The following is a 17436-nucleotide window of genomic DNA, read 5'->3' on the forward strand; positions in this document are numbered from 1 at the left end:
CACCTCCTCCGCCTTCCTCTCCACCCCCGTCCCCCAGGTTCCACGCCGCATTTCTTTGTTTTGAAAGCGCCTCCTCCGCCCAGAGGCTTTTCCCCGGGCGGCCAGGCTCTGACGGGGGGGTGGGGCATTGGCTCGCGGGCCCCGCCCCCCATTTAGCCCGGACCCTTCCCCGAGTTCATCCCCCCATCTTCCCTTCTCTCCGCGTTTCGACCCACGAGACGCGTCCTCACTTGCCGGACATCAAAGGGAAACACGGAATTGGAGGGGGAAGTTGAGTTGGCAGGGGGCACAGAGACCCACCCACCTTAGGCCCGGCCCGGCGGTCCGTCCCCTCCCGCGGGAACCCCGCCTGAACCCCGCCCCCCGCGTCACAGCAGCCTGACATTCTCACAACCCATCGGGCACCCAACCTCGCCACCCCCGCTACCCCTGTGTCCGCGGAGTGCTCTATTTATGTTTCAGCTCAGCGATTTGCATAGTCCCCGCCCCTGGCCCTAGGTCCCCCTATCGGTGCCCCGCCTCAACTCCGACGTCATGGAGGAAGCCCCGCCTCTTGTGCCCGTACAAGGAGCGGCTGGCCCTAGATGGCAGCGTGGCGTCGCCGCGGCGTGTGCGTGTCGCGCTTCCTTGTGCCGTTTATAGGGTCCCGGCACTTCCGCTGTCGGGTTAGAAGCGGCGCGGTCATGGCGGAGCGCGGACAGCAGCCTCCTCCCGCGAAACGGCTCTGCTGCCGGCCAGGCGGCGGCGGTGGCGGCGGGGGCAGTAGTGGCGGTGGAGGAGCGGGTGGCGGCTACAGCTCTGCCTGTCGGCCGGGCCAGCGGGCGGGCAGCGCGGCTGCGGCGGCGTGTGGGGGCGGCGCGGCGCTGGGGTTGCTGCCGCCGGGCAAGACCCAGAGCCCGGAGTCGCTGCTGGACATCGCGGCGCGCAAGGTGGCGGAGAAGTGGCCGTTCCAGCGCGTGGAGGAGCGCTTCGAGCGCATCCCGGAGCCGGTGCAGCGCCGCATCGTTTACTGGTCCTTTCCCCGCAGCGAGCGGGAGATCTGCATGTACTCGTCCTTCAACACCGGCGGCGGCGCCGCGGGCGGCCCCGGCGACGACAGCGGCGGCCCCAGCAGCGCGGGCGGCGGCGCGGGCGGCGCGGGCGGCGGCGGCTCCTCGTCCTCGCCGGCCGCCACCTCGGCCGCCGCCGCCGCCGCTGCCGCCGCCGCCGCCGCCGCCGCCGGGGCCGGGGCCCCGTCGGTGGGGGCCGCTGGGGCGGCAGACGGCGGCGACGAGACACGGCTGCCCTTCCGCCGGGGCATCGCGCTGCTGGAGAGCGGCTGCGTCGACAACGTCCTGCAAGTCGGTGAGTCACGGGGCAGCCGTGGAGCCGTCTGTCCGTCCGTCCGTCCGTCAGTCCCTCGGGGGGGCGCCCGCCCCCTCTCCTCCGGGCAGCCCCTCAGCCTGCCGTGCGTCCGCACCCCCGCTTGGTGCCCTCACCGCCCCGGACCGTCCTCCGGAGCGGAGCGCCCATTTCCTCCTCGCCCCTCCCCGCCTCCGTCTCCCCGGACGGGCCAGCGCGAGTGGGAAATGAATCAGCAGGACTCGCCCCGCGGCGGGGTTGCTGGGGTGGGTTGTCGGGTGCCCCCGGCCCGCTCAGCACCCCGCCCTCCTCCCGGGGAGCACGTCCCGGAGGGCTGCTCGCCCTTTTGGGGGGTGGTTGTGGACAAAGGCGCAGGCGGACGGCCGGGCTCTGGCGGAGGGTGTGTGTGGCGGGGCCGTGCGGGGCGGGGGAGGGGGCGCGGGCCGCACAGACAATGCCGGCCGGGGCCGAGCCGGCGGCCCGGCCGCACTCTGCGCTCTCCCTGCCCTCTCCCCTTGTCTGCCGCTCGCTCCTCTTTCTTCTCCTCTCTCCCCCTCCCCGCCCCCTCTATTGGAGGGGTGGGGACTACATTTTAATGCCACTCTGCTGCCGCTCCTCTCGGGGCTCCGACGGGCTGGCGGCCGCGGCGCTCTCCGGAGTCGTTGCGGCGTCTGGTCTGGCCCGGGCGAGCTCCGCCGGCGGCCCCGGGATTTAAATGTCTGTTTAATTCCCCGCGCCTCCCCTGCCTAGGAGCAGCGCGGGAGGGAGGGGGCGGCGGGCCGGACCCCTTCTCCACCGAGACCTCTCTCCCCCCGAGGGCGTTCCTGAGTCGATGGGCGCGAGCCCGGGAAGGAGCGGCTGGCGCTTCCCTTTCCTGCCGGGCGCGGCGGTGCCCGGGGCCCCTGCCGCCGGAGTTTGGTTAGCGCTGGGTGGCCGGTGGCCATGCGCGGGGCGAGCCGCAGGGAGCAGTTACGGGCTTTGCGCTCGCAGCCGGCGGCGGCAGGAGCGCGAGGCGGAGAGGCTCCGCGGCCGCGCAGTGTCCCTCCAGGCGCGGCCGCCTGGCAGCCGGGCGCGACCCCGCACTTTGTTCTCATTTTCAGGTTTATTTGTGCCCCTTTCAGTTTTCTGTCACCCTCCGAAAAGGGGGACCCAAACAAAAGAGTCTCTTTATTTCTTTTCAGAGCTTGTAAAGTAGAAGATATTTGACAAAGGCGAGAGAAGGACTTGTGATTTAAAGCCGCACAGCCGTCCTTTCTCTGACAGACCATGAGAGTTTTCTCAAAAACCGAGTTTAAAAGCTTTCCCTGTCTTCGCTCTCTACCTCCAGTGTTTTTTTTTCTGGCCAGATATCTTTTTCAGCCGTAGGATGGGTATGTTTGGGCTGGACTGAAAAGAACAATGCTATTATGAAACTCCCTTCTCCCCGTATTTTTCTCCTGACTGCAAACGGCATATTTCTGTCCCCCCTTCCCGTATTGCTGTCTACTTTTAAATAGTGTTGTGGTGGTGAGCATGGTACCTAATGAATAGGGAGACATCACTGTGATTTTTCATCTTTTCATCCTTTCTTTTTATCCTTCTCTTTGGGAGTCGAGTGGGGGTCTGGATAGGGGCCCCAAAAGAGAATGAAGATTTCTTTAATCCTCTCTGGTTAATTTGAATTCTAATGCAATCTGCAGACGTGATTTTCTTCTTGGTCATTTATTTCCAAAGGCAGCCCCCAGTGTTGTCTTTTCTAGGTTCTGTACCTTTTCCTTATTTCTAGAAGGGGTTTAACTTTTGGGGCTTTCCATTCTTCTTTAAAAAAAAATCTAATTAGCATTCTTTAAAGTTATACCTCTTTCCCCAACCCCCACTTCCCCCTTATTTCCTGCTGGGTTGAAATGGATTGAAGTACATCCATGGTTTCTTAGTATAACCAGACTAGAGTTTGGGAATTTTTATGGCTTGGCTGGCAATGTTGAGTGGTTTTTTTCCCCCCTTCTATGCTTGACTCTGCTTGCAAGCAATGAGGAATGACAGGAGAGCACATAGGGAGGGTTTCTTGGCTGATTACATTTAAGCCAGGAATTCACTGTGAAAATAAAGCCAAGGGGCGATAAATAAAAGATGCAATCTTCTCCCGGAGACAGACACACAGCGTGGGCTTTGCCTGCTTTCATCAGTGAAGAGGCCTGGGTGAGTTGTAAAAGAAAATAGTAACTTTTTGAATAGTCCCCAAAGGGGAAGGAGGCCACTGAATGGAGTTGGCAGTGGTTGATGTGAAGCAGTGTGATGGTTCTTGCATAGTTTGAAGAGTTGACCACCCTTTCGGAAACACTTACATACGTGCTAAACAAGTGCTGTACAAATTGTGGAAAATATTCTTTTTTCCGCTCTGAGTTTTGCCAGTTTCCTTAACTTCCAAGTTGTATTACTTGTTGTGCCAGTCAGCTTATGAGATGGAAGGCTGTTAAACGCCTGGCAGCTGGCACTGTGAGTTAGAAAACTTAGGACCAGGATTTTTGTTCTCGATGGATAATGGAGAGAATGGCTAGATTAACCATCTAATTTAGCTTCAGTTGGTGGGTTGAATTGGTGTACTAACGCAAGAGGCTTATTTTATAATTTTATAAGCTGAGGTAGAGTCGTTTTAGCTTTAGAACCTGAAATGAAAAAGAACATGATACCACGATAGGACCATAAGCAATTTTCTGGTATTGCAAAATTACAAGTTTGTTTGTACAGGAAGTATTCACTGACTTTTGTAGAGGTGACTCAATTATAGATGCATTAGGTAAAGTCTAGTTTTTGGACTTCATCTTATATTGATGCTGTTGAAGATTATTTAAGGATTGAGGGTGAGAGAATTGGGACTTCCCAGAAATTAAACATACTTGTTCGTTATTTTTCAACTCCTATTTTAAGAAGAAATTTAAAGGAAAAAAATTAAGCCTTTGAAGTAGTGGTTGTAAATGGTATTTAATTGGTGCAGAGCTATCCATCAGTTGATTATAGGAGATTTTAGAGAAAGTATGGTTGGCTTATTTTTATTAAATAATGCTTTATTAGAAGGGAGCCATTGCTGAGGGTACTTGTATGTTAATATTGACATCATTGAAGTAATTTTAGAAGTCACGTAAAAAAATTTCCCCCAAATTTTGCCTGGCAAAGAGCTTTCCTAGTATGATCTGGAGCTCAAATTATAAAGGCAACTCAAAAGACAAACAAATTAGATAAAAAAACCTGAAAATTTCTGTAGGACTGAAAACATGGTAAGTTATTAGCTAACTGAGGCAAATATGTGCAGCATGTTGGAGGATAACAGAGAACTCTGAAAAATTAGTTTAAAAAATAACAAAGAGAAAGATGAGTAAGTTAAAAAATGGACAACACCTTTCACAAAGAAATGCAAATGATTAATAAATTTGTCTTCAGTTTTACATAAGGAGACACAAGTGAAGGTGACATGCCATGTTCATCTGCCACATTGGTGAAGACAAAAAGGATGGGTAGATAGTACCCAGAATTGGGTGAGGAGATGGGAGAAGATGCTGCCTCTCCAGCTGCTTGCCTCAGTCTTTTTTGTGTCATTTCTAGAAATTTCTCTTACAGTTATATTGATATTAGTGCACAGAGATGTTCTGTACAGTGAGTAGTGCTCATTGCAGTATGATTTGTAATACTGAAAAGCTGGAGTCAATGGAAATTTCCATCAGAAGGGCAGTGGTTAAGAAGTACCTCAAAGGAATTCTATGCAACCATGAAAAAGAGTGACGGAGAGAAATACATATAATGACAAAAAAAAGTGACCAGAATATTCATTTAAAAACAAGTCATCTGTTCATACAGTAGGCTGTAATTTCTATTTAAAACAAAAAAGATAGACTTTACTTACAGATGTATAAAAATGTCTGGACGGCTATACAAGCAACCATTGAATAGTGGATATCTTTAGAGAAGGGCAGTCAAATGGATGGGCAAAGTTTTGGAAGTAACTTTACTTTTCATATTACGATTATGTTACGGTCAGATTTTTCTTCAAAGTAGAAAAAGAAGCATCTATTTTTGTAATAAAATTTTAGAAAAATTATTCTTGTGTTTTTTAATTAGTTTATATTTTTTATTTTGGGGTACATGTGTTCCCTTTCTGAAGATTGATGTGCATTCAGTTTTGTTTTGAAACAGACAAGCTTCCTTATTTGTGACTAATCATTTTAAAAGCAAAAGGTGTTTAAACAAAACTGGGGTCTTGTGTTTGGTATGGGCAGGAAGGAGATAAGTTTTAAAAGGAGTTGCGCTTTTTTTTTGTTTGTTTTGTTTTGGTGGAAACTTTTGGGAGAAAATATTGTCCAGAACTCTATTAACGCTTTGGTAAACACATTATTATGGTCTTTTCAGATTCATAACTTAAAATTTCTTGTTTTAGTGGGTGGCAAGGCAGTAAAGGGGAATCTTTTTTAGAATTAGGATGGATAAAATTTTTAATCACTTAATGTATTTAAGGCGAACTTGTTGGTATTTCTTTGAGTGTTTTGATTTTCTTTATAGACCGGAGATTGTTAGTAAAGATGTGATGCTAGATGCACTTTCAGAATTGGGTGTTTTGTTTATTGGTGATAGTAATTTCAGTGAAAGCATTTTCTAGAGTAAAGTGATAGTATAGAATGGTTTAAAATCAGATCCTGTAAGTTTCTTGCCTGTTGATTAGTGAAGAAGTATACAAAAGGAAAAATTCTGAAACTATAGTTGCATATGTGTTTTTTAATTCTGTGCCAGTTGAAATGTTTGATTTGCTTACAGTTGTTGATTTTTGAAAGTATCTGCATACCTCAAGTGTGCTCAGCATTCTTCTGTGGAAAGTTAGAATTTCAATTTTAGGCGAGAAAATCTTGGAATTTGTTGTAATACTTAGTTCTCTGATGGCTGGTATTGGTCCAGTGAGGAAATCTAAAGTGTTCAGGAAACAAAACTTTTTGTAGCCAAAAGATTTCAGTAATACTGGAAGGTGAATTGCAGATTTCAGTTAAGGAAACATCTTTACTCTTGCTTCAGTCTTTAATTTCTTGCCCTATAGTTGTATTCTGATTATACCTTTGGGTTGAAGAGGAAAAGGCCATCCCCATTATTTTAAACTGTACGGTTGAATTTCATCCTTGATGCTTTTTCTTTTAGAAGGATCAGGATGCCTTAATAGAAGAATTATTGCAATTAATTGAACAACTCAAGTCATTATTGTCTTAAGTATGTCTTAGCCGATTTTTAAGATGTTTATCCTGGACCTCTTTTGTTTTTACAATGGATAATCAATTGCCATCAATTCTAACTCTGAATGTTTAATTTGGAAAGACAGAAACCAGTATATCTTTTCTGGTCACACTCATATTAAAGGTTTAGTTAATAATGTTTGGTTTCAGCTGGTAACGTGTTCAGTGAACAGGATGGCAGTGGAGGAATACTGATGTTGTCTTTTAAGAAAGCTGCCCCTTTTAAAAACTACATGATTGGATCTGTAGTAATTCCACATGCTTACATTCTCTATATTTTTATCTTAGAAAACCAGTTTTCTTCAGTAATTCAAAATGAATTTGGTACCTTTAAGAAGCTTAGTTATACATACATAAGATAAAACGAACTCTGTGGTGTTACAAATTTTTATAGCGGCAGTCATTAAACTTGAACTGCTGTTGACCTCCAGCTGTTATATTTAAGAGGACAAATATCCAAAAAAGAAAGAAGATTATAGGTAAGTTATAAACATCTTAGGAACAACACAGATTATAGGCAACTATTTTTAAAGTGATAATAAACTACATGGAACCCACAAAACCATTTTTAGTTATCTTTCAAATTACTGTGATATAATTTCAAGAACAGTGCTTCTCACAATCAGAAAGCCTAATTTAATTTTCTTGGTTTATTAATTTTTTGACATATGTAAATGTTTGGGGATTACTGTAAATTAGAAAACATAAACTGTTTCCTTCTTGAAATGGATGGAAAGACTCTCCATTTCCTTTTGAGAATCAGTACCACATGGTAATTTGGCGAAAAATATTACATAGCCTTGCCCCATGGAAATAGACTCTAGTTTCTCAGTCCTAGCCCGAGTCTCAAAAATAAAGTATGTTGGTTAGATTTGTTCTAAAAACCTGAGTATCTTTCCAGTTTTTGCCTTCAGTGCCCTGTGTTTTGCTAAGAATATGCTTTGCACATGGTTTTCAGTTCTTTAAAAATAGGATGCTTCCTTTATTTTTCTCATTTAGAAAAGGTAGCTAAAGCGAGCTTTAGAGAGAATGCAGTGCAAAATTTGGTTTTCATGTGAAATTTAAAGATTGACTTTCAGCAAATAATAAGTGAACTCTGTTGCTAAGGATATGCTAAGTGTTCTATATTTGTGCGATTCCTAAGTGATAATTAGTTTGGTGTCAGTTAATATGTATTGTATATATTTACATGTATTTATTTATGTATTTGTAACTAATTTGATGTTCACAAGTGAGCACAAAAGGAGATGAACCCAGGTGTCATTTGAGTATCATTACCCAAAGCATATTCCAGTGACCCTTGTGTACAGATGCAGTGTGCTGTTTCTTCTTAAAATATGCTACCAGATGAGAAGCTGTTTTTACAGAATGCTTTCGGATGATAGTCGTTATCTACTTGTAGAGCTGAGGCCCAGACATGTTGAGTAATTTGTCCAGCGAGGGATAGTAAATTGCAAAATTAAACCTTGAATTTCTGTTTTTCCACGATTCAGGCTGCCTCTTACTTTGCTGGGATTGTTTGGTAAGTTTTACAAAACTCCAGAACTCAGGACAAACATGTTCCCCCCCCCCCTTTTTTTTTAAGGTTTTTTATTTGTAAGTTATCTCCATACCCATTGTGGGACTTGAACCCACAACCCGACATCAAGAGTTGCCTGCTCCACTGACTGAAGCAGCAAGGTGCCCCAGCACAAACATTATTATTATTGTTATTTTTTAAAAGATTTTATTTTTAAGCAATCTCCGTACCCAATGTAGGGCTCGAACCCACAACCCTGAGATCAATAGCTGTGCATGGTCCACTGACTGAGCTAGCCAGGCGCCCCGGGACAGGCATATTCTTGAATGTAGAATGACTAGAGAGATTATTTGGATAACATTTTATTGAATGTTGTAAAGTATTTTACAGCTTTTTAGTAGCAGGCCAAAATCTGGTGGCTTCAGTTAAGCAGTGATTCTAGCATGCTAAATACGTGGTATGTGAAATATTTGTAGATATTTGGAAATTGTAGAGGTTCTAAGATGAGATTAAAGTTTTGAAAAAGTTAATCACGAGTGTTAACTGTATGAAACTATCTTAACAGCCATGTGAACACAGATGAATGTACTCCTACACTTGTACATCTATGTAGTAAAGAAATGCTAATGAGGAACAACAGAAGTTAATACCCAGTAAGAAATTTGATTGCTCTGAATTTAGTATATTTATGAAAACCAGTTGTGTCTATGTTTGACCTGCTTTTGTAAGTTTTTCAATGTTTTTGTCAGTGTACCCTACCCTTATGCCAGTAGATAGTATTTACGTAGCCGCTAGATGTATATAGGGTTTTTCATGTAATTGATATGATCTCAAAACTTTGGTAATCTCTCCAACTCTGAAAGACCTCTTGTATGATTGGGGGCTTTTCTTGCCTGAGCTGAGCATGATTTACAGTGAGCCTCTGTAATACTACTGTTGCAATATCTACTAATACTAATAGTAAGTATAAGAGTAGTTAACACTTTCATAGCCTTAACCTTATGTCAGGTACTGCTCCAAGCACTTTGTATTTCTTCACAGTCCTGTGAGGTAGGTACTTTTATCATCTTCATTTTACAGATGGGGAAACCAAAGCATAGGAAAAAAATGAAAGTGGCTTTTGCCTAGTCACACAGGCTGGTACATGGGCAGTATCCATGATGTGTCATCATTAACTACTCCAGAAGGTTCATCTTCACATTTATAGTCTTTCTGCTTTCTAGAGTGATTTTCATAGTATCCAGAATTTTAAATTGTGATCACAGCTATAATTTTAACATATATTTTAAAATTTGACTTGAAACACTGCATTTCAAAAATTCCTTTTATGAATGAATTTCAGCTTTGGAAGATGGTTGTGAGGTGATTTTGATCATCTTCCATTGGACATTTTTAACTTTTGAAAGAGGAAAGACTTTTAGGCTAGATCTAAATGTGATATATATGAAGCAAAGGTAGTCTCTCAAGGTGTATTTAAGAAACTATATATTTCATTTTAAGGCCCCTCGTAAGCGTTATGATTAAAAATCATACTGTTTCTTGTTGCTGGTAAAAAGATTTAATATTTTTTGAGGAGAGAGCGTATTGGAAAAGATGTTAATTTGAAGGATGCAGTAGGACCTATCAGTACATTTAAACTCTTACTAACCGAATAAGCTGATCAGATAAATTGGAAGCTCATTTAGTGAATTAATGTGCTTAAAATTCAGGTGACTCACTGCCTGATCCTGCCGTATTTAACAGTCTCTCTGTTTACTTAATGCATTTTTCATTGTTAATTGGTGTCAGATCTTTAATGATGGAAGATATTATACAGAAAACATGCATAGGAAGATAGCATGTAGAGTGAGTCCACAGAAGCAAGATGTAAGTTCTCTTACTTAATTAGATCAGTATAATTTCGAATGCTATATGTGCCACATCGTACCTGTTAAAATATTTGCTGACAGTGACCAGCATTTGTATAAATGAAGTATAGATATTTTATAATTCCAGTATAATGGGCAGAGCCTGGAGCCTCTCCTTCTAGTGTTGCATTGATCTTTCTTGGTGAAGGCCTGTGGAGGTTGAAGGCAGCACTGTATTTGGTTACGCTCAACCTTTGTTTCTGCCACTGCTTTATATTAACACATTTCTACAGAGAAGATGGTCATGGCTTTTATAAATATTTGTCATAAAATAAACCCCTAAAACTCAAATACCAAAAATTTGTAATCTAATTGGTATATGTGATGAGTGAGGACCTTTTTTTTTTTTTTTTAAGATTTTATTTATTTATTTGACAGAGAGAGAGACAGCCAGCGAGAGGGGGAGCACAAGCAGGGGGAGTGGGAGAGGAAGAAGCAGGCTCCTAGTGGAGGAGCCTGACGTGGGGCTCTGGGGCTCGATCCCAGAACGCCAGGATCACGCCCTGAGCCGAAGGCAGGCGCTTAACGCAGGCGCTTAACCGCTGTGCCACCCAGGCGCCCCCAGTGAGGACCTTTTTTTATACGTTTGCTCTCTTTCTTTAGGACTTTGTTTTTTTAGCACTCTTTATGCTTCTTGAGCACTTAGGATTTTATACTCTTCGCACCATCTTTTAGGCCTCCCCTTCCCTGCCAGTCACCTGTGTGATTTTTTCCTTCTACTTCCTGTAGACCATGGTAAAGCTGAGGACTGAAATGACCAATGGCTGCTTTGTGATGATGGTAGAATCAAGTGAGACTTGAGGATAGGAGGTGGAGGAGCCTCTGAACCCAGCCTTCTTTAGCGTTCCACTGTCTTCTTTCTTGCTCTCCTTGCCTCACTGCCCTTTTTTTCTCTTCCTTTTTTGAGTGTGGGGGAATGGAGTGGAGGGAGTGGGGAGTAGGAGGGAGAGGGAGTGGTAGGGAAAAGGGAAGAAATCCTGAAGAGGTAGGAAATACTAGCCAAGAGCTTATTCTGTTCCCTTCTTTGCCTGCAGTTGTCTCCTCCCTCCAGCCTCCCTTGATTTAGGGAAATAAAGCTGAGGTCACAAGGACCTGTGTTCCAGCTGCTGCTTGGCTGCTATTTTTAGCCTGGCCCTGCATCAGGCTGGCACCAGGCCATGATGGCACAGGGCCAGCACGTTGTGGGACTGCTGGCAAATGTCAGAAACCTAACTTTTCAGTTATCTGACTAATGTAATTTTCAGAGATCAGACATATTCTCAACTATGATACTCTACTTACCTCTTCTATTTTGAAATGGGATGTACATGTTTATTTTTAGAAAGGATTGATTTTTGATAGTGGTCATCATACTACTGTAACTATGTTAGATGGGAGAAAGATTTAAGAATTGCCTTATCAGATCACACTTCCATCCTGCTCAGTAATTTTGGTTTTGTGGTGGCACCAAGCAGTGTGAAGTTTGCCAGACTTATTTACTATGCCTTGGGCATCTTTTAAAATTGCCATTGCTGTTGAAGTTGTAGAGTCTGAATTGGTTTATATAATTACAGGTGTCATCAGACATTTTTAAAAAACACTTGTACTGTTTTTTCTACAGTTGTCAGTGTTCCCTTAGCTAACACGGTTGTGTGTGGTTAGGTTTGGTTAATGCTGTAGGAATATGTCTCTCTTCCCCCCAAAAGCTTACTATTTATTTTTGTAGGGAGCAGCTAGGTATTTGGAATATCAGTATCTGGGTCTAGATTCTGTATATTCTACAGCCAGTATTATGTGGATTTTATTTGCAGAGTGAGTTTTAAACTTTTCGGCTGCTCATGTGAATTTCAGTACTTACTTGATTTCTAGATGCGCTCCAAATGAAAAGTGCATTGTATTTGTTCTTGAATGTTTTTTGGAAAAAGTAAAAAGAATGTTGGAGTGTGAATCTGTATCTTTGGAAGGGACTTCGGTAAGAACATTGTGTATATTCTTTCCACAGTGGAAAGAATAACACAGAGTTGTGTTAGGGATGATTTTCAGCATACCATGGACTACACTGAATATGGATAGAACCAGGCTGATGGGTATTCACTTATTCAATGAGTAGTGGTGTAGTATACTTAGATCTGTTGAATGGCAGGATAACATTTAGTTAGTGCATTGATCTGATGTCCTTCTTAAGGTAGCACAAAATAATTGGCCAAAATAACTAGAAATAGAATCAAATTGATTTTTTTTTTCTTCACTTTGTCTTGAAGGTAGTTACTGGTTGAATTCAGCTGAATTCACTTGTGGAATAAGAAAGTTTAGCTGAGGGATTTAGTGAAAGGTAAATTTCTGGTCTAATAGCTTAGAGAAGGCAGATGTTATAGAGTTTATTTACATTTTTGCATCTTTAAAAAAATTATTTTTTTAAGATTTTATTTATTTGACAAAGACACAGCGAGAGAAGGAACACAAGCAGGGAGAGTGGGAGAGGGAGAAGCAAGCTTCCTGCTGAGCGGGGAGCCTAGTGTGGGCCTCCATCCCAGGACCCTGGGATCGTGACCTGAGCCGAAGGCAGACTCTTCACGGCTGAGCCACCCAGGCACTCCTACATTTTTGCATCTTAAAACAAGGTGGTTACATTTTGGATAAGAGCAAATTGGGCAGCTTGCTGTTGCTGAGCTGAGAATATTTTATTTATTTTTTTACTTAGGGTGAAAATAAAAATTTCGTTAGGAAATACAATCAAAATGTCTTGGGTATAGATTATCAAGTACGTTCAGCTCTAACATAGTGTAGTAATTGTGCCATTTGGTGTCTTTCTGCAGTTAGTGGGTATAGTAGTTATTCCAAAGGTGTCTTGGAAAAATATCCATTGATCTGTCTGTATATGTTTCTTCTAGATGGGTGTTCATCTATATAGACAGATAGATATATAATCTATTGATATAATTTAATATGATTCATAGAACATTGTAATCTACTGGATGTTAGTAGGTAAGTGACTATGTTCTGGACCCTTAATGTAATTTAGATTTTATTTGGGTGAGTCATGTAAATGATGTCACTACCAGGTCAGCTTGATTAAAACCAAAGCCCAAAGGTAGTTTGACTAGTGCTGTTTAGAGTCCTTATAAGCAAAGTGCTCAAATGACGTTCCTTATTGGAACTTGCGAGCAGTTTCCTTGCTGTTTTCATGGATCTCTCTTAGCAACTTACTTAAAAAGCATTTTGTCTAAACTGTTTCATAAATAGCAGGAAATTCTAAAGTACTGGATAGTATTGCATTTTTGTTTTTAATAAGGACAATTGCAGTAGGAAAAAAAGTTTTCAAAAAACTATTCATTTTAACAATTTATGGCAAAATATGTTTATTTTTAAACAGGTTTTTAAAAAATTTTGTTTTAATAGTTATTTGTTTCATTTATGATTTTTCATGCTCATTTTTAATAATTTACTTTCATAGTTTATAAGTTCTGATGTGTTAGAAAAAAATTGGTGATGCAAGAGCCAGTGATTATGAGTTTATTCAAAATTCAGCTATGTATTAAATCTGAATTTGTCTTAGTAGCTCATAGCTTAGCAGTGGTTTATTTTTTGGGTTTGGTAAATCCTGAGACTTCTGAGTTCTTGTGCTCTTCTATGAAGTTTGTGTTTTGACACCTAAGGATATGGTTGTATTTTTTTTAAAACTGTGTGTGTGTGTGTTGGGGTCTTAGGAAGGAATGGTGATTGTGGTGGGTTAAACATAGAAAAGCACAAAAAAATTCAAGTAGCCATGTTCAAATATACAATTTTTATTTCAAGAATTTATTTCTTTGGGTTGAATATTTAATGTTGTTATATAAAAACTTTTTTTTTACTTAACCTTCTCCCTCCCCCAGTTCTTCCTCTTAAAAATAGTAACAATTCATAAGGTAATTTGTGAAAGTTCAGTGTCATTATGATAGTTTTAGGGATGTACTGGCTATTGCATGTTTGAAAGGCTAGTTTTAAAAATTTACTTCCTTGGGTTGTTCTTTCTCTCTTTGATCCTTTGTAATTGTGGATCAACTAGTTTTCTCTTTTTTGGTTTGCTTTTTTACTCTTTTAGAATTGAGCTTTGATCCCGACTCTTGCAAGAAGCCTTATTTAGTAAATCTAGAAAATTTTATCATGTAATGACTCTTAAGAAGCCTTACTTAAGAAATCTAGATCTGTCATACTGTTTTAAAAAAAAGATATAGTTATCTGGGTACGTTTAGATAATATGGTTTTCTTCTAACGAAAGTAGGTTGATCTTCTGAAATTCTACAAGGGGTTGTTGTGGAGACTACACTGGCCTATCTGATTCATGACCTTTTCCAAACTTGAGAACACAATTGTGGAGCTGATCCTTAATGTAAATATTGTAGGAAAAGAGAGATGATTTCTTATGAGAAATCAGAAAATCACATCCTTTGTGGGATTGCAGATTTCTAAGCCTCTTTAATAGAGGGAGCAATGGTTGGCTATCAGATGACTCCAAATATGAAGTGCTAACAAATGTAAAAATATTCTGCCATTCACAGTTACAGAGTCATTTTGAGTTGCCCATTGTTTATTTTCAGTCTTGTTCTTTGGGATGAAAATCTGAGAGTATTTAAATACAAAGTCCCTTTTTGGTGTGAAAGATGTATCTGCTAGATTGAAAAAAAAGGTACTAGCAAATTTTAAATTCAGGAGAGCCAACTATTAATAGTGCCCATGCAGTGTATACGTGGTAGACGTCGAAATGTTACTTGCATGAATGAGCTTAGATTACATGCCAGTCTTTGTGGGTGTCTGTATGAAAAAAAAAGCTCCAAGTTTTAATTTCTACTTGATTTTCTGAATCTGAGTTGCTATAATTTAATCTATTAAGAGGTATTTTGAATAGGAATATGACTACAAGATAGGTGGATTAGTTTTTAGGACTTGGTTTATTATCATCAGTTTATTTCTGCACAAACAAATAACCTTATGGATGTAAAGTTTCTTTTTCTTATTTGAGGGGACTTTTTCTTTAAGCTTCCTAACTTGTTAACAGCATTGGCCAAAAAGCTGTTATAAAAGCAGTTTATTTATTTGATGATTCCAACCCTAAATAGAAAATAAATTGGGCATTCCTGTGTAGAACAGTACTCTTGAGTTATCCAAGAAAATAACTTTCAATTATAAATGCCTTTGAGGGATTAAGAGATAGCTTTTTCCTTTTATTTGCTATTTCACTTTTTAAAGAAACTGGCAAAATAAATTTAATTAGTTTTTTTTTAACTTTTTTTCCAGATGACTTGCAAAGCACATATAACTTCAAAACATCCCACAAGATCTGACATCTTATGAAAAGACATTGGCTAATTAATAGGAATGGTTTATTAAACTGGTCTACAAAATGCTGATGACTTTCTCTTGAGGTAGAATGTGCTTTCAGACTCAGTTTTGCCTAAAATGGGATAACCAAACAGTGTTTTGAACAATAATTTGATAATAAAGGTGTAACCCAATGCTTGGTTCATGAGAGAGGGATGGGTTATCTAGATATTGGGTGGCCATGTGTTCCCATTTGTCTAGTCAGTCTTAGTTTATGCCTCATTTCCTGGCATAATTGTCAGCAGTCCCCTCTTCCACTCATGGAAGTATTCCAGTTCAGATTATAAAGTGTGTAGTTACTATAGTCAGATGTGTATTCTTGTTTTTCACAAAGTGGGGGCAATTAATAAATCATTTTAAAATTATACTTTGTGTTTGCACATGCACACTCCAGTGTGTGTATAGGGAGAGAGGGGAGAAAGGAAGATTGTTTGAGAAGGAGTTGTTTGGGACTGAAAGGGAGCTTTTGTCTGATCTCTCTCATCTTCAGCAGCTACTCTACTCAGTCTCTTTCAGAGAGGAAATATATGATTTCTGTCTGGGTTCTTACATCAGAAGGAAACAGTTAATTAAGAGATTCTCAAACTCTGTGGGTTTGATGGGTCTCTCTCCTCTGCCACCTGCCTCCCCCCTCCTGACCTCCCGGACACCCCCCCCCAGAGCTTTTTTTTCCAACAATTTGAAGATATGTAAAATTTCCTATTCTTGTTTGATATCATAGCATTTTAGCATGTTTCTATTAACAATCCAATTCTCTTTGTACATTTTCTTACCTTAGATTGATGCTCACAGGTACTGCTCATGTTATGTACTGGCAGTTGGCCACTTCTATGAGTGTGTCATTTGCTAATCACATGATCATGAGCTTGGAGAACATGTCTGACCCATCAGGAGACTAGAGTCCTCATTGCTGGCTCTTGTCTTACTACCTGTGTACCCTTAGGCAGATCACTTACTGGCTTTGGGCTTCCTTGATCCCTGTAAAATGTGAATAATTACACCTCTGTCACCTCTATCAGGAGGCTGTTAAGAGAGGCACATGGGAATGAAAGTACTTGAATTCTAAATAATTACACAGGAGAAAAATACATTGTTATGCAGTGTTCCCCTTTTACCTAATTTTCTCCATTATTTACCTAATTTCTCCAATTTACCTAATTTTCTCCATTATTTTCTTCTAATTTTCTGTATTTCCCCAAAAGCCTGCAATCATCATGTATTGATTTTGTAATCAGATAAGGGAAATACTGTTTCAAAAAATTGTTTTATTACATTAAAACATTAAGTTTCACCATCTACAGATTAATCTCTATTAATATTTTATTATGATAGTAAATGTTGCCTGATCTAGTGCAGCTAAACATTATATATATTATTGAACAAAGTATGCCATGGCCTTGATGTCTTAATGCCTCCCTTGTTTTTGACCCTTGTGATTGATGAATTTTGTCTTTATTTGGAACTCTAGAATTACTCTTCTGAGAGTGGAAAGAGGCATGTATAATATCAATTCAGTGACATTCATGAATGGAATGGACAGTTTATGGATTAGCCGGGTGACTTGGGGTTTAGTTTCTAGGCTTCCATGAATATTTACTTACCATGGGCAAGCAGAGAATGGAAGAAGTTACAAAGCACTCAGTTTCAGATACACTTCTGAATTTCTCAGGTGAAACGTCTGTATGCTGAAATCTACCTTCCCTTCTTTTGGCAACTTGAATCAATAAAAAGAGTTGATTAACCTTTTTCTTCTCATTTAAACGTGTACAGATAAAGTGTTGAGAAAAATAGTTTCAAGTGAAAATTTAAGAGCTAACGATCATCTGACGTTTTGGGTGGCTTTTTTCCCCTCAATTCTATTTTTAGGCGATCTCATAAGTCTTGCCCCTGAAAACTGTGCTGGTGTGACCTATCTACCCCACTCTCTTTTCTAGCTGTCCAGTGAAAGGCGTGTTAATGGCCTTTCTGTGCTTCTGATACGTACCACAGAGGTTTTTATTGCATAGAATATGCTTTTTTTCTGTGTGTGTATACACGTGTGAGAGTGGACTTCAGGTATTTGGAAGAGTGTTATAATCAGCCTGTA

At 41.3% G+C, this 17436-nt stretch overlaps 1 protein-coding gene across 1 annotated transcript in view; it reads left to right on the top strand.

Annotated features, from left to right (window-relative positions):
• Positions 1-651: 651 nt before the first annotated feature.
• The window catches only part of ZSWIM6 (zinc finger SWIM-type containing 6), a 184426-nt gene continuing 167641 nt past the window's right edge, over positions 652-17436 (top strand). Inside the window, exon 1 of the mRNA XM_048220736.2 lies at positions 652-1344. Coding sequence (XP_048076693.1) covers positions 684-1344 — 661 coding nt within the window. The 5' untranslated portion in view covers positions 652-683. The remainder of the gene's footprint in view (positions 1345-17436) is intronic.

This window comes from Ursus arctos, unplaced genomic scaffold (assembly GCF_023065955.2).
Source record: "Ursus arctos isolate Adak ecotype North America unplaced genomic scaffold, UrsArc2.0 scaffold_5, whole genome shotgun sequence".
Lineage (NCBI taxonomy): Eukaryota > Metazoa > Chordata > Mammalia > Carnivora > Ursidae > Ursus > Ursus arctos.